Raw genomic sequence first — 26,837 nt, forward strand, 5'->3', positions numbered from 1 at the left:
GATGGAATGAGGGACCGCTCATGAGGCATTATGACAGACCTGCTGGGCTTGTCCACTAGTCAACTGGACTTTGCCAGTATGTGTACTGCCACCACAGTTTGACCTCAATCCAATGCCTACTCCCATACATCTTTGGCCTCTCTATAAAATGTATAAGATCTGGTTCCTTCCTGTTTGTTGATGGATGTAGCAGACTATCGCCAAATTGTCCGTTTATATGGCCGTCACTCCCAAAGGCAAGAGCTCCTGAAACTCTTGTAATAAAAGGACTATTCTCATTGCCAGGATATTGATGTGAAAATTGTCCTCTGACTCCAAATTTTTTTGATCATCTCCTACCCTTGCACAAACAGAGGAGGCTTTTTGAGTAGGTAAACCAAGTGGCCTTCCTTCCTATTTGAGGAAAACAGGACATTAGCCACTGGTTTAAATGATTCCTGCATAACAGAGTCAAATGAACAGTGGTTGTAGGGAAGTTGGTCAGTTATGTCCTCTATGTGGACACTGTCCACTGGAGAATTTTAAATTTTCATGTGAAACCTGGCGTACAGTACCATACATACATAAATATTTCAACCATGGGCATTAGTGCCCTTCTAGTCTGCCAATATACCAAAACAGTTGTTCCCATAATGTGTCCAAGCTGTTCATAAAAATATATAAACTACTGCTTGTTGCAATGTAATTTGGTAGTCTACTCCATCCATCAGCTGCTCTCTCTCAGAACCAAATGGTACACCTCATTTTTACAGAATCTTCTACATAGACTGTCTGATGATGATTCTACTTTTGATAACCTCAAACATTACCAGAGAAAGTGGTCTATAAATGCCCTATATACCAGAGTAAGGTCTCCTCTTAAATATTTATGAGACATTGTACAAGTTCAGATATTTTAGTCTTTCATAACAACTTAAATTGGAAATTTACCATGGAAGTTGTGGCTCCAATGAGGCCCAGAACTCAATGCCAGGAGTGCCTGGGGGTTCTGATGATGGAAAAGAATTCAGACTGCTCGATGGAGGGGGGGGGGTTACTTTCTAGGGTGAAAGATGCTCAAAGCAACATGGTCTCTACATCACTTCCAATAAAAACAATTTGTTGTGAGGGTTGAAGCTGTGACTTGATAGTTTATAGAGATGCCCAAGGATAGGCAGACCTGTAAAGTAATCTTTGGTTCTTATTAAGGATACCAATTGTTGCATCTAGGAACCAATCATCTAGTTAAGGGAATACTTACATCCCTTTTAATCATAGATGGGCTGCAACCACTACCATGCACTTGGTGAACACTTGAGGGGGCTGTGCTGAGACCAATGGGAAAAGCAATAATCTGCCAATAAATGTACCCTATCTGGAAGCACAGAAAACTACTGGGACTTCCTTGTGATCTTTACATGAAGGTAAGCATCCTGGACATCTATGGTACATATCCAATTGCTTGCCCTGAGGCATGGCACAATCAGCACCAATGTGACCTTTCTGAAACGGGTCATTTTTGCAAGCAGATTTAGGTTGCTGAGATCCAGAATTGGCCTCAAGTCCTAGTTTTCGTTTGCAACCAAAACAATTAACTAAGCTTCCTCTATGTTCTGGTGGGACCTCAGATGGCTCTTTTTTGCAAGAGGGTAATTATACTCGTTTATTAACCAGGTATACCCACTGTACATGCTCTCAATTTAGGGCAACTTAGGAGCAATGTCTGGTTAAGTGACTAGGTCAAGGTCACACAGTTGGCAAAGGAGGGGCTGAGGGAATCACATCTTGTACTAAAGAAATACTAAAGGAGCTACATCTCACATACGTAATCATATGTGCCAACTGGTAGCTCCTGTAGGGCTGCTTGTGTTTAGGGGAGTGGGAAATTTTTATCAGTAGCTTTTGAGGAGGTGGCCTTCAGGGAAAAGGGTATTGTACAACCTCTGTATATAGCTTGCACCCTACTGCCTTGCATGATGCCATCCATACAGCCAGGTATGGAAACAGTCACTCCCCCAGCTTCCTTCATTTCTGACTCCTGCCATGTCCTTGTGATCAAATCTATCAGACTGTCTGCAGGGGGGACCACCCAAAAGGTAAAAGAGGCAGAGTGTACATCTCGAAGAGCACCTCCGCTTCCTGAGAGAGTGGGTTATATGGTGAAGATCCCCTCTGCCTCATCACTTCTACGACCCTGCCATATGTGATGCCTTTAGGGGGAGAACTATGGGAGCAACCTCTCATATAAAAGTCATCACTGGATGTGATGGACAGGGAAGGGGAGTCCAAGTACTTCCATTTACACATTTCCATCCCAGGAACTTTCAAATACGATTGGTTGAAGTCCACAGCTGTAAATACCCAAAGGATATGGGCCCTGCTTTGTCCATGGGAACCATGATTACAGGGTAGAACAAAAGGGCCGGCACAGGTGAAAGTCCTGTTGACTGCATGGTAGGGGAAGAGGCTATCATCTTCTCTGTAACCTTGAAGGTGGACCCACAATCCATCTGCATCAAGTGCCCACTTCTCAGAAGTGACACCTCCTCTGCCAATGACAAGGTGGAGAAGGAAACCCTGACGCAGACTACTTAGAAGGCCTTGCAGTAGAAATTGGAACCAAAGGCTCTAATGCTGGGGAAAGGGTAACTGAGAAGGGTTCCAATTGAATTGTCCCCAAGGACTGTGTGTCTAACATCTGGATCTGAAACTGACTTGATGCTGAGTGTGCCTGGGTAGAGCGAGTATTATGTGAAAGAAAGAATAGTTGTGTAAAATCTTACCATAACCATAGATGTCCTTCTCTTCCATGCTGCAGTATTCTTATTGTGGGATCCTCTGCCTCAGGCGATCCAAACATTGGCTCCTACACAAAAGCTTAAGCCTGGTTGCTGCTAGTGCGTGGGACGTCACATGTAGGGCCATAAACCAGGGGCCTTAAATGTGACATCTGCATGCACAGACCTCAAAACTGACTGCCCAGTCGGACAATAGTCTAGGTGATGTCAAATGATGTCACCCAGACTGGTGAAATGCAATTGACTGTCCAGTGTGGCCATAGCCTAGGTAGTGGCCCCATGACACCTCACACAGGTTGAAGGTAATGCAGGGGGGTTAGGTAGGAGGGAAGGAATACTACAACATGGAAGAAGAGATCTATGGTTATGGAAAGCTTTTACACAGCTATTCTGTGTCCTTCTGTTCTCATGTTGCAGTATTCTTACTGTGGGAGAGTAACACAGCTTAGGAAGAAGGAAGGGTGGAGGCAGAGGTACTGGATTCCAGAAATCCTTGCAGAATTGCTATTGTGAAACCTGCTCTGGCTCAGGTGATATGGTCCAGTCTGTAATTCTTGATAAAGGTATGTATAGAGGACCAGGTGGCTACCTCAAGGATGGAGGTAGTGTCCAGGCCCTTGAAGAAGGCCCCAGAAGAGGTTACTGCTATAGCCCCTGAGGCAAGTCCTTTCCATAGTAAGAAAAGCAGAAGCAGGGAGTTTTCCAAATCCAGCAGGAGATAGTTTGTTTGGATACTGCCTTGCCCACAGCCCTGGGATGGAAGGACATGCAGAGTTGATTAGATTTTCTAATGGTCTTAGTTTTGTCCAAGTAAAACCTTACCTGCCGGTGGACATCAAGGGAGTGCAGTATTCTCTCATGGTCATTTTTAGTTGAAGGAAAAAAGGTGTGTAAGTGAATGGACTTTAGTGATAGCCCGTTGACCACTTTGGGCATGAAGGAGGAGATGGTGTGCAGGGGCATCCTGTCTTTGTGGAAGATAGTCTAGGGGGGGTATGACATGAGCGCCTGTAACTCAGATCCTCTTCTGGCTGAGGTGAAGGTTACCAACAGGACTGTTTTTCATGTGCACATCTGCAGGGATGCAGAGCTAGCTGGCTCAAAGGGGACAAGTGTAAGCTTTTCCAGGATATAATTTAGGTCCCATAAAGGTGGGATAGGCTTCCTTAGTGGTTGAATGTGCAAAAACCCTTTCAAAAATAGTTTAACATCAAACCTGGAGATTAGAGGAGGGTCCAAGGGTAGAGCAGGCAGAGATGGCAGATATGTGAACTTTCAATGAAGAGTATGAAAGATCTGCCTTTATGAGCCCTCACACATAGGTTAAGACTAGAGGAACATCCGCTTGAAATGGGTCCCTATGTCTTTGTAGACACCATTTGGAGAACCTTTCCCATTTGGAAATGTATGATCTCCTCGTGTTGGGTTTCCTGGCATCCTGCAGAATAGATAGCATGTCCTCTGTGTAGCAGTGTATGAATGAGAATAGACTTTTATTACCCAGAGGGTTAAACACAGCATCTCGAGGTGTGGACAGATGAGAGTTCCCTTCTGTTGTGTGAGCAGGTCCAGCATGTGAGGTGGTGAAGGGGTCTACTCCCCAAGCTAGTGGGGAGGGATCCTTGGTACAAATGTTTCTCAATTGTCTGTTCTGGGGTAAGGCAAATAAATCTAGTTGTGGTGTGCCCCACTGATGGGCAATGTCTAGGAATACTTTTGTGCAACATCCACTCGTGATGCAGAGAGAATAATCTGCTCAGAGCATCTGCTTGGTGGTTATCCTAGGATGGGACAGACTGCCTGCAGAGATATGTTGTTACTAGACGCTAATTCCCAAATTTGTATTGCAAGCTTGCAGAGAAGGTAGGACCTGGTCCCCCCCCACCCCATCTGTTGATATACCACATATCACTGGTGTTGTTTGTGAAGATTTGTAGGGGGCCTGGTTGTAAGAGAGGGAGAAATGCCTTGGGCTGAGTGAACTGCTGTAATCTCACTTACAGTGATGTGTTTTCTCAGGAGGGGTGTTTGCCAGAGGGCATGCACTTTGAAACCATTCATAGTAGCATCCCAGCCCAGATATGAGACATCTGTGTGCATTCATTGAGTTGGTGTGGTGGGTTGAAGGGGTAGACCTGGATTCAACTGTATCTGTTGAACTCACCACTTCAATTCTGTTTTTAGGCAAGGTAGGAAGGGCATTTGTAAGTCTAGAGGGTGGCTGTGTTGGGACCACACATTCTTTACATACCATTGTAATTTTCTCATGTGCATCCTGGCTAGTGGCAGCGTAGGTATTGTGGCTGCCATTAGGCCCAGTAGGCACATGAAACGTATGGCTGACAGGTGGCTGACCTGAAGGAGGGTCCTGGAAGTGGCTGATCAGGGAAGTCACCTTGTCCTGAGGGAGAAAGGCCTCCATCAGGTCTGTCTGAATCCTGCATCCCAGGAAGATTTTGTCCTGATCTGAGGAGAGGGATGATTTGGTGAGGTTGAGTGTGAATCCCAACACCTGTAGCAGAGACATGGAGAACCATAGATGACTTTTCAGGATGTCTTCCTCTTCTGCAAGAATGAGAATGTCGTCTAGGTAGGGGTAGATTTGAATACTCTTGGTCCTGCAGCAGACTATGACTGGAGCTACGCACTTGAAGACCCTTGGTGCAATGGATAAACCAAAGGGCGAGACAGTATACTGAAAGTGTGAACAGGGTCCAGCAAAATGTAGGTACTTCCTGTGGTTTAGATGTATGGGAATGTGGAGATAAGCCTCCTTCAAGTCCAAAGTGGCCATGAAAGCCCTGGGTGGCAATAGTGGAAGCAGGTATCGGAGGGATAGCATTCTGAAGAAAGGGACTTTCAAGAAAGACGTTTAAGCAAGATAAATCCAGGATTGGTCTCCAAGGGCCATCCTTTTTTGGTACCAGGAACATCCTGGAGTAGAAACCTTTTCTTTCTTAGTCTGGTGGAACAGGTTCTATGTTTCCCTGAGTAAGAAGGTCCTGGATAATGTGAGGGAATAAGAAGTTGGTTCTCAGGTGGAAAGGGAATGACCTGTGTTGTGAGCTTTTCCTGCCAAGACAGGAAATATCCTTTTTCCACTATTGCCAGAACCCAGCGGTCTAAGGTGATTTCTTTCCAGAGGGGCAGACAGTGAGAGAGGCAGTATGACAAGGGGAGGTGATCGAGGCAGTCACGCATTGTTACTGTTTCTGTCCTGAAAGGGCTGGCTGTGGGTGGGCTGAGAAGGGGCTGTCCAAGAGGTGGATCGTCTCCTTGTCCCTTTCCTATGTCTGGAAGATGAACAGGTGGCAGTGGTAGGTTCTTCTGACATAGGAAGTCAGAGGATAATTTCTGTAATATTTTGTTACTGGGGAGACCAGTACGAGTTTAATATCTTGGGAGGTCTTTATTCTTCTCCTGTAGGTTCTTCAACAGCTCTGCAGACTGTTTTTCAAACAAAAGATTATGGTGTAGTGGAGCATCCAGAATTTTGGATTTGAAGTTTTCAGGCAGTGGTTGGAACCTAAGCCAAGAGCATTTGCGTAGCGCCGATGCAGATGCAGCAGATCTAGCAGATGCCTCTGCTGCGTCATAACTGCATCTTATCAAATGCCTAACAACCTGAGATGCCAGGGACATTTTAGATGCTACTTTCTGTCTTGTTAGGAGAGTCAGGCAAGGAGGACAGCAGGGATGAAGCCAGAGATACCAAATCCAGAGCATTTTTTACCACATGGGTTTGGTAAATAATTGCCCTAAAAGCTAGGGTGGAAGAGGTGTATATATTCTTACCTAGCCTTGTCCATTATCTTGCTATCCTTGTCTGAAGGTAGGCGTGATGAGGATGGAATAAGTCTAGAGTGTTTGTTTGGGGCCACAGCTATCAGTGCGAGGTCTGCCAAGGGAGGCTTTACTAGAAATTTGTGGTCGTCGGGTACCTTGTAGAGATGATCAGGTCTCTTGGGAGCAGGTGGCTGAAAGTCAGGGTTTTTTGAGACTGATGTAAATGCATCAAGGTATGCGGGAATCACCAGAGGGATGGCTGATGGGGAGGGTGATTCAACCTGATGCAGCTCAAAATATATATATATATATTTTTGGGTCTCTATCATCTAGGTAGCATTCCATTTAAAATACTCTCTCATTTTTGTTATAGTCTTCTGGAGGGAAGTCTCCCTGAATGGAATCCTCATCAGGGGAATAGTATTCCAAGGGGGAAGCTATTTGGCATTAGCATGTAACAGACTCAGAGAAAAAGGACAAGGCTTCTTCCCGAGAAATGGAAGGAAGGATAGATGTGGCTGAGAGCCTAATGGCCACGAAGGCCTGCATCAAGGACTGCCAGTCCGGTTGTCCCACTGAAGAAGCAGATAAATGTTTGGTCTTTTGTCTCCATTTTAAAGGAGTTGTTTTAGGAGAAGCTGTGGGCCTAGTTTCTGGGATCTGCCCTAAAGAGTAAGAGAATCAGAATCCTGGATCACAAAGGTCATCCAGTGGAGCCTGGTTCCCCCTTGACTTTGGTAATGACAGACGTTGGAATAACCTCCACAGACATGCCTGCTGGTAATTCTGAAGTGGCTTGCTCAAAGGTAGTCACTGAAGTAGACTTTTCTAGCAGACGTCCCTCAAACTCTATACTGGCTGTTGGCGGGCTGTCCGATGGAGGGGCAGAGGTGGCTGGGCCTTGAAACTTTAGCCTTTTTTCTTGGCGGTTATACCTGGGCGGCCGACTCTGGATCTATTCTTAACGCTAACTTCTTTAATCTGATTCCCTAAATATAAACTGAGAGCAGACAGACTGCTTCTGAGCATTTTGGCGACAAAAGACTGGCAGATGGTGCAGGAGGTATGGTCGTGTACCCAACTTAAACAGAACACACAACTGTCATGGGAGTCTTTATGTGGGATGTGACGCCCACATCTGCATTTACCTTTCTTAGCGGACATTGCCCAAGGACAGACAAACAACCCAAGCTCAAGCAAAATTAATAAGAATTCTCCAACAGGGTACTTAACTTTAGGCATCTTGAAGGAGAAGAGTGAAGCAACTGACCTGATGTTCGACTGCACAGAAAAGTTCTGAGGTCTGTCCATACAGACTTTGCATTTAAGGCCCTTGTCATATGGCCTTACGTATGATGTCCCATGCAACAGCAACAAACAGGCTTAAGCTTTTGTATAGCTTTTGTATAGCAGCCGTTCGGATCACCGGAGGTGGAGGATCCCACAGTAAGAATACTGCAACATGAGAATAGATGGACATTCTGCATTACCTCAAATAGTGCTTGATGGTGCTGAAGTGACAGATGGAAGACCAGCAATGAAACCACTGCTGTAGAAACTGGCACCAGGGAAGGTGCTAAAAGAGGCGAGGAGGGGGGGGGGCAACTTATCCTCCCTGATACCAGAGGGGGAAGGGGAGTGGAGGTAGGGGGATGAGATAGTGTCCAGTTCCATCTGCATCTTCAGCAAAGCTCTTTTCAGTTTCCATTTGGTTTTAGATGTGCTTCTAAATGAGCGTACAGACTTCAATGAAGTTGAGGAAGGCGTGAAAGAAAAAAAATGGGATAAATTCCCTTACAGATTAATGCCTACTCAAACTGAGGGGGGACTTGTCACTAATGACAAAGGTTTCCAATCCCAGAGATCTTTTATCCCTGAGCCAAGTGCATACCTCTTAACTGTCCAGATTTGTGCAGAATGCCTAGACTTTTGCCTCATATTTTTGGTTTGTTCCTCATAAAATTTGTGGTTTTCCAGAAAATCAGAGGACTGAAGTCACTACATAACAAATTCAAGTTTCAGACTTCATAACCTTAAGAAAACGCATGCTAATAAAACCTAGCATTCTAGCAACTTTACCCTGTGAACCTCCCATATCAAAAGTATCTCTTTCAGCCCAGCCAAATGCTAGTTAAATTTCTTGCTTTTTTCTCAGTATTTTGTAGCACAGTCACTCTGTACTCTTACAGATTTTTTTTTTATAGGGTTGGTGTTATTTTCTGGGAACTTACACCATTTGTTGCATATTCTCTATTTAGTGTCCCATCTTTTTGGTGGAACTTGAGACACTAAAGCACTAGCTAATGATTGGATCATACCTGAGGAGAGGCTCATTACCGAACTGTCTAAATTGGATGGAATGACAAAATAGGATCCATGGTTGGCTTGGTTAGGATACAGCCATCAGACAGGTTGTCTCTAACCTACTCTGCTTCAAAAACTACTCTCAATAAGAGAAAATGAAAGAAAAGTAAAAAGTCAGTCAACACTAATAAAACTGCATCCACACATTTTATACACGCTTACAAGGAATGTGGGAGAAAAATGCGTGGATATGACGTGTGTATGGTAATACTTTAATATTTGCTTCACTAGTAACACAGCTTGCATTACCTGATGAGATATGGGTTGTGGAATAAGAAATGATCAAGGTCCCTCCAGAAAATCTGCTGTGAAACTAACAACTGTTTTTTTTACAACTCTGTCTGACGTTAAAGATGAAAACGCTGGGGGGTACAAGGGTGTTGGGGAAGATTTAGGCTACAGTCAACTGGAGGTTCTCTGCTGATGGTCTTTTTTCCTATTTGAACCTGCAACCAAAGGATATGGTTTTGGTTTGCACTGTCAAATCTGAGGCTGGCAGGCACATCTACATATGGTGAAAGTTTTTGCAGTTGGGAAAGTTTCTTGAAAACCATGGGCGGGGGAATGAAATGTTCAAGTGAGGACATTATTATGCTCTTGTTTCAAGGTCTGTTAAATACAATTTGTAAAATGGAAAAGCAAGCCATCATTTAGGAACAGTGCTTTTACATTCTCCGAATTGTTTATTTTGACACAAATGTTCCTTCTCAAAACAAAAATGGATAACCTGGAGAATTTAGCAACAGCATCATAAGCACATCTTAATACAGGAACTCATCAGCTGTTTCCATTTCAAAATTTTAACTTTGGTTTGTGGCTGTGGCAATTCCTGCATGCACTGCTGTATATCAGAGTATGGAGTTTGAAATGCAATCATAAGAATCTCAAGTAACCAAGTTATGGCAGTATGGACCTGCTTTTCTTTTAAATATATTTGCTGACCAGGTAAGTGAACTGGTCCCAAGACCCTTTCTAGACGAAAAGAGAGACAAAACGATAGGAACTACATAAAGTCAAAATAATGGCAAAATACTACAAAAGTGACAGGTAGCAGAAAATTCTGATTAACAGAAAATTAATCAAGGGAAGCAGATGTAACATTTAAAAATATGCAAGCTGGTAACAATGAAAGTATAATGCTGTAACAATAAGATAGTTAAAAAGGGGAAACCTTGCTAACGCCACAGCCTTCCACAACTATGCGAAGGAAGAGAGAAAGATTTTAAGTTTTTTTTTTAACGTTAAAAAATGCAGACTGATATATTTTTTTTTTGGACGGGGGGGGGGGGGGGCTGCTGTTGGAGTTGGCAGATGACTAGTCATGGTTTAGGAAGAAAACAAAAGAATTACCTGCCTACATTTTTCAATGACAGTGCACCCAGAACCTGAATATAGTAATTCTTGCAGTATCAAAGGTACCAACACTGTCACTGTTTTGACCCTTGACACCTTAAACCACTGACTTAGTCACCCTGGATTTGTTAGTCACTGAAGTACCTTATTCTGACCAACTTAATGGGAATGCATGTTTTTCAAAAGTTTCAGAAAATGCTTCTTTTGTTTTTTTTTTTTTTTGGAGCTTTTCTTTCTTCTCTCTACCGCTCTCCGAGGCAGGAACTTTTTGCCTTTAGAATCCATTCTTTCTGGGATGCTTCTCTAGTGATTTTAATCATTTTAGTCAAGCAGGTTGACAGTGACTTGAAATGTTTTAATCCAACTGTCTTACTAAACTTATAGTAAATATAAGATTTATTATTATGATCAGCCCATAATCCAAACAACTATTGGCTGTGGGTAGTCTACAAGCGTAACTTGCCTAGCACAAGCACGCTTCTTAATTTATGTGAGAATATATGCATTTTTTAATAGCAAAAGTCAAGATGATTACTTATCGAACATTTCCAATACAAAAAAATTAAATGCAATTATGTACACGTGTAGTAAACATTAAAAAATTAGATGCAACAGTTAGTGACTAGGGGTACTAAATAGTATCAAAATTAAAGCTATGACAAGATATTGCCATACCTGTATTGGAAACTTTTACCTATGTCAGTACCTTCACAAGCATGACACCAGCACTAGTCTCAGCAGGCAGAGAGATGCACACTGACATAGGTTCATAAGAGGTTAATAGGTTAGCAGCTCTAGAGCCTTTACAAGCCTAGTCATGTTAATCTCAAGTATCCCCATTTGTTCTTTTTGGGTAGTTCACAGAATGAATTTATGAAGAGTGGGTCTGTGTTGAACACAGTCTACCCCTGTTCACGAGGGACATGGTTGCCACCCCATGGGCAAATATGCGGTCTCCCATCCAATTATTTAGGTTGCATTTGAATAGGGTCAGTGAAGATATTTGTTTTACATGAACAGGAAGTCTATTCCAGAGAAGTGGCGGTCACTGGGAAACATCTGTCTCTCTGGCACATTCTGTTAATGTCACAAGCTAGGTTGAGATCCCTAGAGCGAGTGACCCTTGTGCCATTTGACTTGTGGATGTGCATTTCCATTAGGGCAGGGGGTTGGAGATTTCCCTACATGCTAGGCACAAGTCACCTCTTAGCAGCCTATAAGATACAGAGTACAGGTCATAGTTTGGAGTCCCTGTATTAAACCTGAGGTCTCTCCAGCTGCTGCAGGTGCCTGGTGAGGTGCATTATACTCTATTAGTGGTCAGATGAGGGTTGAGTACAGTGGAGATATAACGTCACTTGACCTGGATGCTATGCCCTTGCTTATGAGGTGCGCAATGTACAAGGCTTCCCTTACCACTGTAGAAACTTGGTGGTCAAAGTTTCCCCAAGTCTTGCACCTCTGGGATGGAACTTGGGGGAGTGCTGTCAGTATTGTAATTTGTAAGGAACTCCCTTTTAATAATAATGCATTTTTTCACATTTAGTTTTAAGACCATGGTTTTGGCACCAATCGTGATTGTTAACCCTTCTTGTAATATGCTGACATTGTTGGGGGACTCTATTGCTCCCAGTTTGCAATCAGCAAACTTGGTGAGCAAAAGGCCATCTACTTTGGCCTGGACTTCTAAGAAATAAATGCCATACAGTAAGGGGCCCAAGCATAGACCCCTGCGGTACTCCACTGGTAACAAGTCTACTGGTGGAGGTGGAATCACCAATTTTGACGGTTTCTGGCTGTGAGCCAATTGGCTACCCATCTAGTAATGCAAGGGTTAATCCTTACTTGGAAGAGTTTATCAATGATGCCAGAGTGGGGAATTGTGTCGAAGGCCTTGGAAAGGTTGAGACAGGCAGTGTGCATTGTCTTACCTCTGTCCATGGCTTTGATGACATTCTTTAATAAGCATGATCTACCCTCAACAAAGCCAAACTGAGCTGGGTCCAGTGTCTGGAGGTTGCCTATGTCCTTGTTATGGTCCACGATATTTCTTCCATTGCCATGCTGATGAGGCTGGTTAGACTTATAGATCTGGAGTTCTCAGGGTCAGATGATGGCTCCCCCCTTTGTGCAAGGGGATTACTGCTGCTCTCCATTCTGTAGCAGCACAGTCAGTTTTCAAGCTACGATTAGAGAGAACTCCAAGTGGGTCTGCTAGGTCTTGTTTTAGAGATTGTTTAGTAAACAACCTAGGATATTACCTGGTCCCATTGAGGGCATGTTTTTGGCCTTGGCGAGTGCAGAAATTATCTGCTTTCTAGAGATACTAGGCAAAGGGCTGATGTCAGGTATGCTTTGGGATATGGTAGGTGGGGGGAGTTTGCTCTGAATCCGCCAATTGGCAGGTTGACTATATCTTCCGGTGTAGTATGAGTGATCTCATATACAAGTTCGGTATATAGCTAGGAATTCCCTTTTAGACTTCAGATATAGTTAAAGAATGCCTTATGATTATCCTTGGCTAGGGATGCAATTTTAGTTTTGTAATTTGCTTTAGAAGACTTTACAAGACTTCTGATTTTCTTGTTTAGGCTTAGGAGGGAACTCTTCCTCTGCAGAATGATACCCCTCTTGCTTTTGGACAATTTCTTCCTTTTGTTAAACAATCTGTTTATACTTGACGTTCATCGCAGTGGCTTGTTTTTACGGAAAGACCTGTTTTTGATCCGGTCAGGTACAGGAGAGTTTACGGAACCACTTAAGTGTCTGCACAGGGCATTTGCGCACACTTCTGCATAGAGATCATTGTCTGCAACTGCAGGTGGTTTGAAGCTTTTTATACAATCACTTAGTAGGCTGTAGTTGGCTTTGGTAAAGTTTTTTTTACAATTTGTGTTCCTGTGAGGGTGCCAGTTCCAGTAGTTATTTCTAATGAGATTGGTGGTTTGACCTAACCACAGGGGGCATCCTGCATGGGAAAGTACAGTGACCCCTCCCCAATACTGGTGAGTACTATATCCAGAATAGTAGAGCCCCTAGTGGGGTTGCAGACTATCTGTTCCAGATCATTTGTGTAAAGTTCAGGAACCTCTGGGTGAGTGTGTTTTTTCTTGTGTGTGTCCACCAGTCTATGGAAGGATAGTTGAAATCTCCCATGACTAAGGTATTGGGTTGTATGGTGAGGGATTCCAGTAAATCAAGATAGGTGGCATGATTATCCTGGTTCACAATGGGGTTTCTGTTGCTAGCAATGATGTAGTATGGTACTTTCCCAATAGTTAACTGGACATGGAGTAGTTCAAGAGTCATGTTGTTTCACCAGTCGCAAAGTGTATTTGGTTTAATGAAGATGGATACACCTCCACCTTTGGTTCCTTCACACTCATTTTGATGTCTGAATATGAGGAAGGCATTGTAGCCTTGCACGGTCAGGGTCCTCTCAGTGGCCTTGAACACCGTCTTGGTAACTGCACAGATGTCAGCATCCTCTAAGGCGATGAGTGCTTCCAGATAGTGCAGTTTTGTGTTTAGACTCCTAGCATTAAGCAGCATGACTGTGTTTGCTTCAATCAGATTTTGTTACATTTTAAAATTTGTTTTGACACTGCATCAGAAAGGCATTATAGGGAGGCAATGGCCACGGTCAGTATCCAAAAGACTAGTGGGGACAGGTGCAGACCATCTCAAACAAAGCAGCAAGGTTTCTCTACCAGATACTGGATCCCCCTGGACTGACACCAGAAGCTGAGCCAATTGCTGAAGTCAATCATTTTTTGTTTATATTGTAGCATCATCATCCGGGGTTAGGGTAGGATACTGCTTAAGGCTATGGACACACCTGTCTGGGGCACAGAGTTCCATCATGTCTCTCCTCATAGTCCATAGCGGTATGCCCCAAGTCATTCACTCCAACATGGAAGGGTCATAACAGTACTTGTTATCGAGTGCATGCGTGATTTGTCAGATTATGGCAACGGATATGCAGCTGACTGTAATCTTCTTGTCCAATCTGGTGAGGGGGACGTGTGTGTCTCACTATGGAGTTGCTTATGACCGAGAATTTGATGTGTTTCGCCTTAGGGGCTTATTTGTTGAAACAGAGATGTGTGCGTTGATATATGTAGTGGTTTCTTTTTACTTAGTGGTGAGTGTGGGTGGTGTGTGTTTGGGAGGTCTGTTCTTTTGGAAGGCTTTTAGTGAGTACCTCCGCATATGTGGGTTTATGTGACATGACCTTACTTTGTGACAGGTGAGGTTTGAATGAGAGGCAATGTATGTGTGCTGACAACCTGTTTTGTCTAGTTTGTTTTTACATGAGAACTGACTCCAATTCCACAGTGTATTTGCATCTCTCACATAGGGTGTTATGAAGCAGTAATTCAACTAAACACAGGTAAAGTGCAGTCCTGGCTTAAAATATACTTATTTTTCAGTTTTTTGCAGTGGACGCCTTGGAGTTTAGTGCAGATGCACTCTAGACCTCTGGCTAAAGTTTCCAAACGTTAAGCAGCTTCAGTAAACTGAGTGCAAACCCAAGGCTTATATATAGGCAAATGCAAATGGTTTTAACACAACTACCAATGGAAAAGCTCCAAACTGAGCCTTTCACCAGCAATCCCCAACTCGGATGAGCCCTGAGCTACATACTTCTGTCACAAGGGTGCAGGGAGGCCCTTTTAATGTAAGATGTCTGATTTAAGAGCACAGTGATACCATACAGTCTAGATTCAGCAGGTCTGAATCTAGCCTATGATATGTAGGGCAAAAAACACAATTTCTAGATGGGAAGGAGTAAGGGAGAGTCACTTACAGGTCAAAATGAGATTGCTTAGTAGTATATTTCATGACCTGCAATTGTACCACCCTCTTCACAAACTAGCAGTTCTTTGAGCAGTCGTGAACGGTGGGAGACTATGGAGAGAGTTTCCTACAGAGGACTTTAAACAGGAGAGGTTTGCTTATATGCTAGAGTTTGGACAGTTTGATGACAATTCAGTTAAGAATAAGCACCGTCCTAACAGCACTTACGTGCCTCAACTTCACCCAACAATTGAAGTGTTTGGCAATGTAGTGGAAGATGACATATACAAATGCTATCAGGAGAAAACACCTTCAAGACATGGACGCAATTTGAACTATAAGCAGAGACAAGCATTGTATTCACTCAAAGATGATAGCTCTATAATAATAAGACCAGCTGATAAAGGTGGCCCCGTGGTCATCATGGATGATATATACTACACTAACAAAATGTTTCAAATGTTAAATGACAGCAATACTTACTCCATACTAACTAAGGACAATTTAATAGATATGGTGTTCAGTGTTTATAATACCTTGATGACTTAGTTATGTCTCTGGACATAACTCAACAACTCTATGAGTACTTTAAGGTGAACAACCCCATCATCCCGATTATACAGGGACTCCCCAAAGTCCATAAAAACAGCGTAGATCCACCACTCAGACCCATTGTTGCAGGGCAAGGTTGGGTCACTGAACCCTATCTATTTACTTGGAAAGTGTATTAAGACCTTTAGTCAATGACAATAGGAATATTTTGAAAGATAGCAAACAGTTTCTCTTAGATTTATACTCTCAAACTCGACCTTTAGGTGAACATCAACATTAGTCTTTTGTGACAGTAGAGGTAGTCAGTTTCTTCACTGTAATTCCTAGTGACAAAGGAATAAGACTCTTAACAGAATATTTGAAGATACATTCCGACTTTTCGGATAAAAAGTTGATCTTATAACTCTGTTACTTGAGACTGTCTTGACTAACAACGCTTTTGCTTTTCAAGAATCCATATTCTTACAGAAGGATGGCGTAGCTATGGGCACATCTTGTGCTAATAGTTACGCCAACCTAGTGATAGCTAGGTGGGAAGATGTTCACTTATATGACCATCCACTTTTCAATGAATTTGTTGGTATGTATTGCCGCTTTGTAGATGACCTCTTCCTTATTTGGTTGGGTGATGAACCCTCTTTAAAGAATTTCGTTTCTTATTTGGATAACACTACGGATTTTTAAAATTCACCATGAATTTTTCAGATGAAACTATACCATTTTTGGATGTGGAAGTATTCAGGATGTCCAATGGCCTTATTAATACAACCATTCATAGGAAAGCCTGCCAAAGAAACAACATACTACACAGAAACAGTATGCATCCTGTACATGTATTCCAAAATGTCCTTAAAGGACAATTCATGAGAGTATCAAGGTTGAACCCACAACAAGAGTTCTATGAGAAAGGAATAGAGGACATGAAGGATAGATTTCTAGAAAGGGGCTATAAAGAAAATGAAATATTAGAAATGGTCAGAACTGTGGAGCGTCTAAGAACGAGTACTGCTAAACCTTACTTTATGGTACATGAAGGTAGTATGAAAAGTCCAAGCCTTTAAAACTGAAATTAGAACCAACCTCACTTTCAGTAAAATGAACTTGGAGGTGAAAAAAACCCTGGATAGACACTGGGGAATACTGAAATCCGATAGGGATGTCAATGAGGTAGTAGGACCAACACCACGTATAACCTACAAGAATCATCAGAATTTAAGAAGCATTTTATGTAGACCCAAACATCCGGGAAAAGTAGACCAATAAATGATAGAAACACAGTACCCTGTGGTCATTGTAATCAATGCATCTACATTAATAAAGATACCACTTTTGAGCATCCTGTTACTACGCACATATAACTTCAGAACTAACACGAACTGTGAAAGTAAGAATGTGGTATACATGGCCACCTGTATAACCTGCAAAAGCTATTACATTGGCAAAACCAATAGATCACTTAAGGAAAGAGTTAGGGAACATATTTACCACATTAGGATAGGTACTGAGACCAATGCCCTAGCTAGACACAATACAACAGCAGGCACCAATCATAATTTTAAATTTTGTGTTATTGAACAAGTCAGCGTGGGTTTTAGAGGTGGTGATCTAATCAACAAAACCTTAGAACAGGAGACACGTTGGATTATCAGACTAAGGTCTGATAGGTCACCAGGGCTTAATGATAAAGTGCAACTCAAACCATTTTTAAGAAGTAGAAGACTACGAAGATGACTTAACCTACTATTACCTAAATAGAGTAGTAAGGTAATTTTAAAACTACGTATTGATGTCACTCTTATAGTAAATCAGTGTAAGAATCAGTCCTTGTAGACTGAATATAATTATTTTCATAGTATTAATGTTCTGAGCTTTATAGCCACAAGTAGATGTGTTCTTAGTATCAAATCCCAGGAACTGATGGACCTTTGGATATGTTCGGCTTTCTTGTTTTAGCCTTACTTGAGCCCATACCTCACATACTAGTATGTTTTTCATCCCTCCTTTCACCACCTCAATATATTAGTGGTTATTGGGCATAGTTTACACATGCATGTGTGTAAATATATACACATGTATATACAAGCATGCATATCGTCTATATATTTGTTCACTGTAGCTGGAATTTATTTACTGAGCTAGGTACCCCATACATCAATAGATAGTTTTGTTTTATCATTAGGTACAGGCTTAGTATTGTTGCGGATTGTTTATCTCTTCACATTTTCATTTGACCTTTTAACTTAGAATGTTGTTATATTTAGCACCAACTATGTACATGGAAGTAGTTGCTTTTTACTAGTTAGGGACCCTATCATCTATGGAGCTTTATACTTAGGTATTATTATATGTGTGCTTTGTGCTAATTTCAAGCTTTATTGTGTCAATTTTTATGTGTTACGCCTAGCATTCCACTATTTATCTGTTTTTATCTTTTTATTTTGTATTAGTTAATGCCATCTCTGCCATGTTCAGCGAACACTTTAATAAGTGTACTCATTAATATGTACACGTTTCATTGTTTTAAATAGTGACACTTTGTGATCAATATATGCTTCTGGGGCATAATCGTGCTTACAAATACTGTCTATTTTAGGCACAGGACAGCACGAATACAGGCTCACCTTTTTTTCTTAGAAATTTAAACATTGTTTCTGTTGTTCAGTACTTAGATGCTTAGAATGTGCTCACCGCACGTTGAGTTACAATAACGCATGAAGTTAGGTTGTACTCAATTGCATTCAGAGTTCCTACAGCACACGGCACTTTACAACTTGTAAACAGTTTGTTTTACGTGGAATCTAAGAGGTTCCTATTTGTGGAATTTTTTAATCTTGGACAACAGCCTTTCACCGATATGATGAGGTCTGACTCCTTGATGAGGCACATCGCGAAATACATTATATTCGCTATGTTGTTTTGTGGTAAAGGTACATTTTTAGTACAGAGTTCTCGCTATATTAGTTTTTTAACCTGATATATGCAAAGTTGCATTCGACAACACCACTATCTTAGTAGAGATGCTAGATATTGAAACGCGATAAAACTTGCTGTTTATCTATGGATTTTAATGTTTTTAACACCATGAGGAGAGAGAATGTTCAGGGTTTTTAATGAATGTAGCAACAGTTTTTTAATGATTGTAGAATGATATAGGACCAAGCACAATGCTCCTTTTATTTTTTAGAATGTATCAGGGTATATGCATATTTTTTACTTATTTGCATGGACATTCTGATCATTAATTGTATATTTGGATGGAAGTATTCCTTCTAAATATTGTTGCATTTAACTATTAACTTTTTTGAGTATCTGTTCCTTTAAGACAAGATAACATGTGACATATCAATTTGTAATGTCCAATAGGAAGCTTAAGGATGGTTTAAAATGATTCAAACAGTTTTATTCATTGTTTTAAGAGTCTGAAGAAGCCTTTGGCGAAAGCGCTCACTCATTGGAATAAACTTTATTATTTTTTATGAATGCATCTTATTTGAAGTTCCTTTGAATCTCTGCTTTTCGTTTCATTGCCACTGGAGGGTCACACACTTGGATTTGGATTGCTCTCTTTTATGTTTACGTGAGTCTCCTGCCTCAACTGATAGCAGCACTGCATTTGGCTTTTTGAAAAGACTTTTATAAAGTTAAATCCTCAAATCAGATAAAAACACAGTAAGCTATCGACCACTAATTCCCAGCTTGGGTGGGTTGAATTTAGCTCTCCACTTCCACCAGAGTGGAAAAGAACCCTCCCAATGTAAAATAATCTGGCTTTTAAGCTCAAGTGCAGTAACAAAAAAGCTTTAGAACAGAATAATCCCTGCAATATCAGGAATCCTTGGAAATAAGTTCACTAACCCTGAGAAATGTTCACAACACACACACAAAAAAACATATAAATATTTTGGCAGACTCAGAAAAGCTTTTGCAGAATACTGTTAAAACAACCTAAGAGCAATATAGTAACAAACAGGTGTATTTTAAGTAGTGCAGGCTAAAAACAGTGAAATTCAACCAAATAAATGCAGCACAAAAGTGCTAAAATATCACAGTGCAAGTGCAAAAAAATGTACTTGTATCAGCTTTGTAGGTCCAGACAGTTTTAGAAGCAAAAGTCTTGCAGTCACAGGTGTCCAAGCCAGGCACAAGGAAGCTCTGAATAAATGAGCCAATGACTAAGGTGCAATCAGAAATCAGGTCAACACAAGGTAACCTGCAGGATGCGTCAGAGTCTGCTGGTGATACTAATCATCTCACTTACAGAGCTAATGGCTAGGATAAAAATCTGAAAATGGTGCACTGGACTCCTCATAGAATTTTAGGACAGTGAATAGGTGTGTTGTCTGCCTCTGACATCTCATCCCCCATAGGCAAGTCTGACACCTGCACAAAAGGTAAGTGTACCTTCTTTTCAGAAACAAAGATTCAGAATAGTGGCAATGGCTTCTAATCTAGGTATTTATTTTGCTAATGCAAATACAGCCAGCAGCAGACACTCCAGCGTGGCTACATAATAGATACCCACATTAACTGACAGACCTTGTGCAGTTGGAAACTAAATTTTCTAAACTAATACCTGGCACATTTATGAATTTTCTCAAATTCCCAGAAAGGGGAACCTTGCCAAGTCTGACATGTGGGCTCCCAAAACAAAAGTCTAGGGACCCCAATATATAGGAATATTCCTCAGGAAAGGTGCAGATGATGTATCCACCAATCCCCCTGTAACGCCGAACTAAGCAGAAGAGGGGAAACAACAATTCTCACGTAGAAAGGCTTATTTCAGGGTACCCCACTTTCAGAAGTCCCTGAACACAGGACCATTAGAAAATCTCCCCAGGACATAGTTACCAAAGTGATGCTTCAGTCTATAGGTCTACTACCACACCTGCATCACTTCTCTGTGTGGTGGGTAAATAAGCATGTTACCTCTACATTCTCACATACTATACCATACCATGGCCAGGATGACTTCAACAGGAATGGATGGGATCTCAACTCCCCTTCCAGAGCTTCCAGGCCAAGGAACACTGTCAATACTCCAAATGGTTTATGTGACACCTCAATTCCTTTGGGGTCTTCCACCTCCCTGAGCCATGCCCAACTTGGTAGTAAAGGATGGAGTTTCAGACTGATTTCTTAGGTACTGGTATAGAAAAAAATCTCAGCTTACAAGGATCCAAATGGTCTTCAGAGGACTAAATTTAAAAGACCAATTTTAAAATCTGTCCTTAGTTTTGAGCCTTTGCCTCCCGATTTTTGGCTTTACCTAGATTTCTTGTATTGACAGGCTGAGTGATATGTTATAAAATGGGACAAAACAAGCTTTCACACGGAAAAGTGTGCTTTTTCTAGTCCCATTTGAAGATAATTTGAAAAGTAACTTGTGCCATGTGAAAGCTTGTGCTTTGCATTGTTTTATTACAAAGTCCTTTGAAATTCATTGGATCCTTATGAGCAGAGACATTTTTGTATGCTGCTGCTGAACTTCACTGGCTCAGGAATTATTTACTTGTGCTGCCAGTTTGCTTTCCTCTTCTGTAAGGAAGCAGTGGCCACACAAACTCATAGAAGCCATCTATTTAATCAAAAGTCTGATAAAGAGTGTGACTAGACACATCACCATACATTACACCACTAGCATTCTCAGGCATCCAAACAATTCCATGGATTACATACCTGCAAAAAGGCAGGAAATGAAGAGTTTAAGCATGGATCCTCCACCAAACCTCATGCAGGCTCACTCAGCAAGGACAACATTGTGGTGCAATTGGGCATTCTATAGGTTAAAAGGCTTACCAAGGGTATGATTCCAAACCTGTGAGGACAGCTATCACTAGATGCAAAGCAAATGATATATACCTGGACTGATACTGAGGGCACAAATGGTGGAGGAAGACCTGAAGCTGTATCCTCTACTTGACCAATGAGTTATCCATATTGGGGGAGCTGAAGAGAAGACTTTCTAGAAAGACAATAACTGATCCAGATCTACAGGACTCCAACTGAACACATCAAGAGAAGTTATGTTTTAGTGATGCACAGTGAGCAATGCAAAAACACTCCAATGTGGTTTCCAAGATTGAAACTTTCACGTTCGACTCTTATCAAGTCGATGACTGTGAACCTCTTATTAGGCAAAGGAAGCAGCAGCATTCTATGAATAAAGGAATACTGCCTTGTGGGTGGACACAGCAGGAGGATGTCTGATCTCGATTCCTTTGCCTTCTCCAGCTATTCTGGCACTAGCTTGAGATCATACAAACAGGTTCCCTCACAGTTCCTGCACTTGACATCCTATACAAGTGCCACCCTGACAGACTTGCATTTCAGATGTCTGCTTTCATCCTATGCAGCTGGCTGGGATAAAGCTTTAACATTAATGGCAGAGCTTCAAGCACTGGGTTTAGTTTCCACAGTACAAGCTCTGTTGGCCATGGCACATGCCTGGTCACTGTAGGAATACCTAAAAGGTTTGGTGATCCAACACACAAATATGGGAATGTTTCCAAGAAAATGTATGAAAAGAACAAGGTGGCATAAAAGCTTGAAATTTCTAGACTGATGGGGAGCTAACATGGCATACAATGACAAGAAACAAATCAGCTCCTAAGCATAAAGCAAGAAAACAAACTACAAGTGTGCAGAACTGGGATATCAGATGGGGAGCAATGTTTCCAACGTCACTATGGATGGTTCAAGTCTCTAAGAGAATGGGACAAAATCGTATCAAGCCTATAGCTCCCCCTTGGAAAATATTACTTCAAAGGCCTAGTCAGACCAAACACAAATTTGGTAAAATTTACAATTTAAGCTATTAAAACAGTAACATGTACTTCCTTAATTCTCCACACTGAACAAAGAATTAATCAAAAATAAACAAAAATATATGGCACTAGAGAGATTCAAAACCAGAGATTTGCATCCTTTCAGTATGGCTGCTTATTTCACTTCAAATCAACATGATCTAAAAACTCTCTTAGGTTCAAATCTCTGAATGAGTCATGTGGGGTACATTTGAAAACAAATGGACAGTTCCTGGTCCTAGTTACCAAACTATATAAACTTTCATTACTCCTAAACACTAAATCAAACATTTCTCCTCAACACTGAATGTGCTCCTCAATCTGTTCTACTTGTACTGTTCTACTACCCTACTCATATATTGTTGTAGTCTCTTAAGTTGTCCGTACATCTCCCCATATAAGACTCCCATTTTCACAAAATTAATTTGTTACATTATAATTATATTCAACATGCTCTACATAATTACCATCCATGTCCTACAAGGCATTGTCTTCTGACATTTATACCACTATTCACCTTATTTATTTTTTGTTTGCATGACAATGTACTTGCTCTAATTTTCTTACATTTTTGCATGAATGGCAATGTACCACTTTCCATTTTGTTGAACATCATGGGACCTTTCATGGACACATTACATAATATCTCACTGGCATTTTGGCTCGTGTAATCTAATATTTTTTTTTTTTTGCAGAATCAGTGTATAATTTTTGTGCATAATTTATGTTTATTGTAATCAGAGCTTTTCTCCCTGTGCCTCTGCTGAGAAGGGGGCTACTACAGTCCAGTCAGGCCTTCCCACTCAATAAAAGCAAACAAAATGACAGTCAAACCAACATACTAATTCATATACAGTTAATTTTAAACTATGCAAAAAGCAAGAAAGTATAAAATGTAATCAGAAATTAGCATATTGCTCTAGGTAACAGATGTTGCATGTCTTACCTGTTCTCTTTCCCATTTGGTATTACAGAATGCCTATCTGTAGTAGTTCTTTCACTGCACACAAAGGTATTTCGTCTCGTCATTCCACTACTGGCAGCATTACTCTAAGAATGCAGAAATAAGGTTAATTTAAATGAACTTACAATTATTTTCACATTTATTTGAAGAAACATGCTATCTCTGTAAAAAATTACAAGAGAATATTTCTATTAAAATGTGCATAGTCAAATATAGAACTACGTCTCTACAGAAAGAGCAAGAGTCACAGCAAGAAAGTGCGTGTGTAAGAACGGACTATAAACAGCAGATGTCCTACTGATCACTGTTGCATTATTCCTAAAACATGGGTTAATACTACTGTTGTCTGGCCAGGATACCAAAGCTTTATCTTCCTAGTACTGTAAACCCCAACTTGTGACATCAGCTCATGGGCTTAGGGGTATACAAGCAGACATCAGAGCATAATTCTTCAGACCATCTCCAAACCAGTGGCTTGACAGACAGAAAACCTGCTCAGCTAGAAGGGACAAAGTATGATATGAAGTGGTAAGGAAACCCCCTTGGTTCTAGGATCTTTCCTACAGGACAGAAACTGAGGGAGTAAGGAGAAAATAAAAACATATGGTGGAAGGAGGATTGGAAAGAATACTACAGTGATTAGCGGAACATCTACTGTTATGGTAAATTCTTATACAACAGTACTACGTCTTGACTGAAATCTCTGTTGTAGTATTCCTAACAAATGGGTGATTCGCACAGCTAAAGTAAGGGTGGTTGGTTAAAAGGCAGTAGAACTAACAGGCCAGAATTGACTAACCTAGCTTTGGACCTTGAAAAGGCATTAATGCTGTAGTGCTTACTGAAAGTGCATACAGATGACCAGATGGCAGTCTCCAGTATGGACCTGGCATCCACTCCTTTGTAGAAAGTTCTAAAGGCTGCTACTGCTGTGGTAGAGTGAGCTCGAGGGCATGACAGCAAGGACTTGCCATGAAGAGATTAACAAAAGGAGATGGCCTTAGAAACCCAGCTTGCAATCACTTGCTTGGATGCCGGTTGACCCAGGTTAGTGTCTGTGAAAAAATGGCGGATCAGATTTTTAAATGCATTTTGTTTTGTCCATTTACAATCTCAGCTGGCTGTGAATGTTCACAGAATGCAGTATTCCTTTCCTCTTGATTTTGTGGAGTGGGAAAGAAGGTAGATAGGTTTATGGTCTGATTGAGAGGCAGCTCATGAATGAAGGATTAGCCCTGAATGTCACCCTGTCTTTGTGAAAAATAAAAAATGCAGGAATGGCCACAAGTGCCTCAAGCTCTGAAACTCTCCTAGCTGAAGTGAGGGTCAGAAGTAGGACAGTTTTCCAGGTGCAGAATTTCAGGTTTGCTGATGTTGCTAAGTCAGAAGGAGGTAAGGTAAGGCAAACTTCTGCAGCACAAAGCTGAGGTCTCAAGTATGGGTAATAGGCTTTCAAGGTGGTCTAAGATGCAGGACCTCTTTAAGGAATAATGACCTCAGAGGTGGACATAAGTCAGGGAGTGAGCGCTAAGCAAGTGGAGAAGATTGACAGGTGAGCTTTGATGGAAGAATAGGCCAGACTTGTATGTAGGAGTTCTCACAAATATTTCAGAACAGAAGGTACCTCTAATTGTTTGGGGTGCTGTCCATTCCTTTAGCACCAATAGGAGAATCTCTTCCATTTGGCTATGACAGATTTTTGAGTGGTGGGTCTCCTGGCTTCTTGGAAAACCTTAACATCCTCAGAAAATGGTGCCTGCAAGGAATCAGAACCCTATCACTCAGACTTAGGTTTAGGTAACAGATGGGGGTGAAGCAGTAACCCTTTCTGTTGTGTGATGAGATCTGCTTAGTGTGGCAGGTTTTAGTACTTTCCTCTGTCTTAAAGAAAAAAGGAGGGAACCAATGCTGTCTTGGCCAAAAGGGAATCACTAACAATATATTTTTTCTTTTTCTGAGTCTTCAGAAAAATGTTTAGAATGAGAGGTAGTCGATGGAAGGAAGAGGAACCTCCCTGCCCACTGAAAAGAGAAAATATCTGTCTTCCAACCTGAGGGGGAAGGTGTCTGGTACAAAACAGTGGAAATTGTCTGTTGGTCTTTGAAGCAAACAGGTTACCTGAGGAGTCCCCCCCCAACAGTAAAGAATGCCCTGGAAAACCTGCCTGGCCAGGGTCCATTCATGAGAGTCCTTCAAGGGCCTGCTTAAAGAGTCTTGCCAGCACACTGTGCTGTGTTGGAATGCATGTGGCTGTGTGTGACATGTTTTCCTGGGTGGCAAGGTCCCATGCATTCTGTGCCAATCTACACAACTGTCAAGATCTGGTCTCTCCTTATGTACAACATTACTGTTGTGCTGTCTGTGAACACTTGTAGGGTACCTGGTGCCTACAGATGTGAAAAAAACAGAAGAGCTTGGATAAGGGCCCTGATTTCTTTCATGTTGATGTGCAGTACTGGCGGCCATCTGCCCTGTACTCTCTTGGTATCTGTTCAGGTCTCCTCATGCTTCGTCAGAGGCATTTGTGTGCACTTCCTGAACTGGGGCTAGAGGCATGTAGGGAAGCCCCAACCGGAGTTTCACCTGAACCTTCCACTTGCACCATAAGTCAGAGTCAGGGTAACAGAGAATCTGTGTCCAGAGGGTGCACACGCTGAGACTAAACTGTTTTCAGGTACCACATTTTTTTTCTCATATGCAGTCTAGCTAGGGTAAGCAATGGGACAGTAGCTGCCATTAACCCCAGAGCTCTTAGGAATTTCCAGGCTGAACATTGGCTGATGGAGGCAAGGTTGTGGAAACAGCTGGTGCAAAAGGAAATTGTACATACAGGAAAAGCTACTCTATACAGAACAGAGAAACTGATTTAGCATACATACAAATATAAAACAAGCGAGTCACCACAGAGTCAATCAAAAGGTTTTAATTTAATATCCAGTGTAACATTCTGATAAAATAATTGCTTGGTTGAAACTGAATGACAATTAAGCTATACAAAATTTCAGTTTTTACACATTTTTAAAGTCAATCATCTCCAAGGGTTGAGACCAATAAAGTAAATCTAATAAATGTTAATATCTTGGGTGTTATTTTTCTTGATGGTGATTTTCATGACTCCAGTTTTTCTGGCAATGAAGGATACTGCCCTTTGACTTTCAGGCAGGCTTTATAATACCAAAACAAACTTTTAAATAACAGGATTCATATCAAACTGGAAGTCTGTACTACAAAAAGTATCTTAAAAAAATCACATATGACTTTACACAACTTATAAACCAGATTGTACAGTAGTTAGCACAATAAACTGAACAAAATAAATGTTGATGTCTGCTTTACAGCAATGCTGCTGCTTGAACATTTTTACAAAACTGGTCTCCCTGTTTACTCAGATGGACATTCTTACATACATAGGTTTAATATAATGGCATTGTTAAAGCA

General features: G+C 41.4%; 1 protein-coding gene across 1 annotated transcript in view; it reads right to left on the reverse strand.

Moving 5' to 3' along the window:
• The window catches only part of MARK3 (microtubule affinity regulating kinase 3), a gene marked incomplete in the record, with an annotated part of 2,430,063 nt that overhangs the window by 222,592 nt on the left and 2,180,634 nt on the right, over positions 1 to 26,837 (reverse strand). Inside the window, 1 exon segment of the mRNA XM_044074521.1 lies at positions 23,382 to 23,485. Within this exon segment, the coding sequence (XP_043930456.1) occupies positions 23,382 to 23,485 (104 nt within the window).

Source organism: Protopterus annectens, chromosome 6.part0 (assembly GCF_019279795.1).
Source record: "Protopterus annectens isolate FY-2018-M chromosome 6.part0, PAN1.0, whole genome shotgun sequence".
NCBI lineage: Eukaryota > Metazoa > Chordata > Ceratodontiformes > Protopteridae > Protopterus > Protopterus annectens.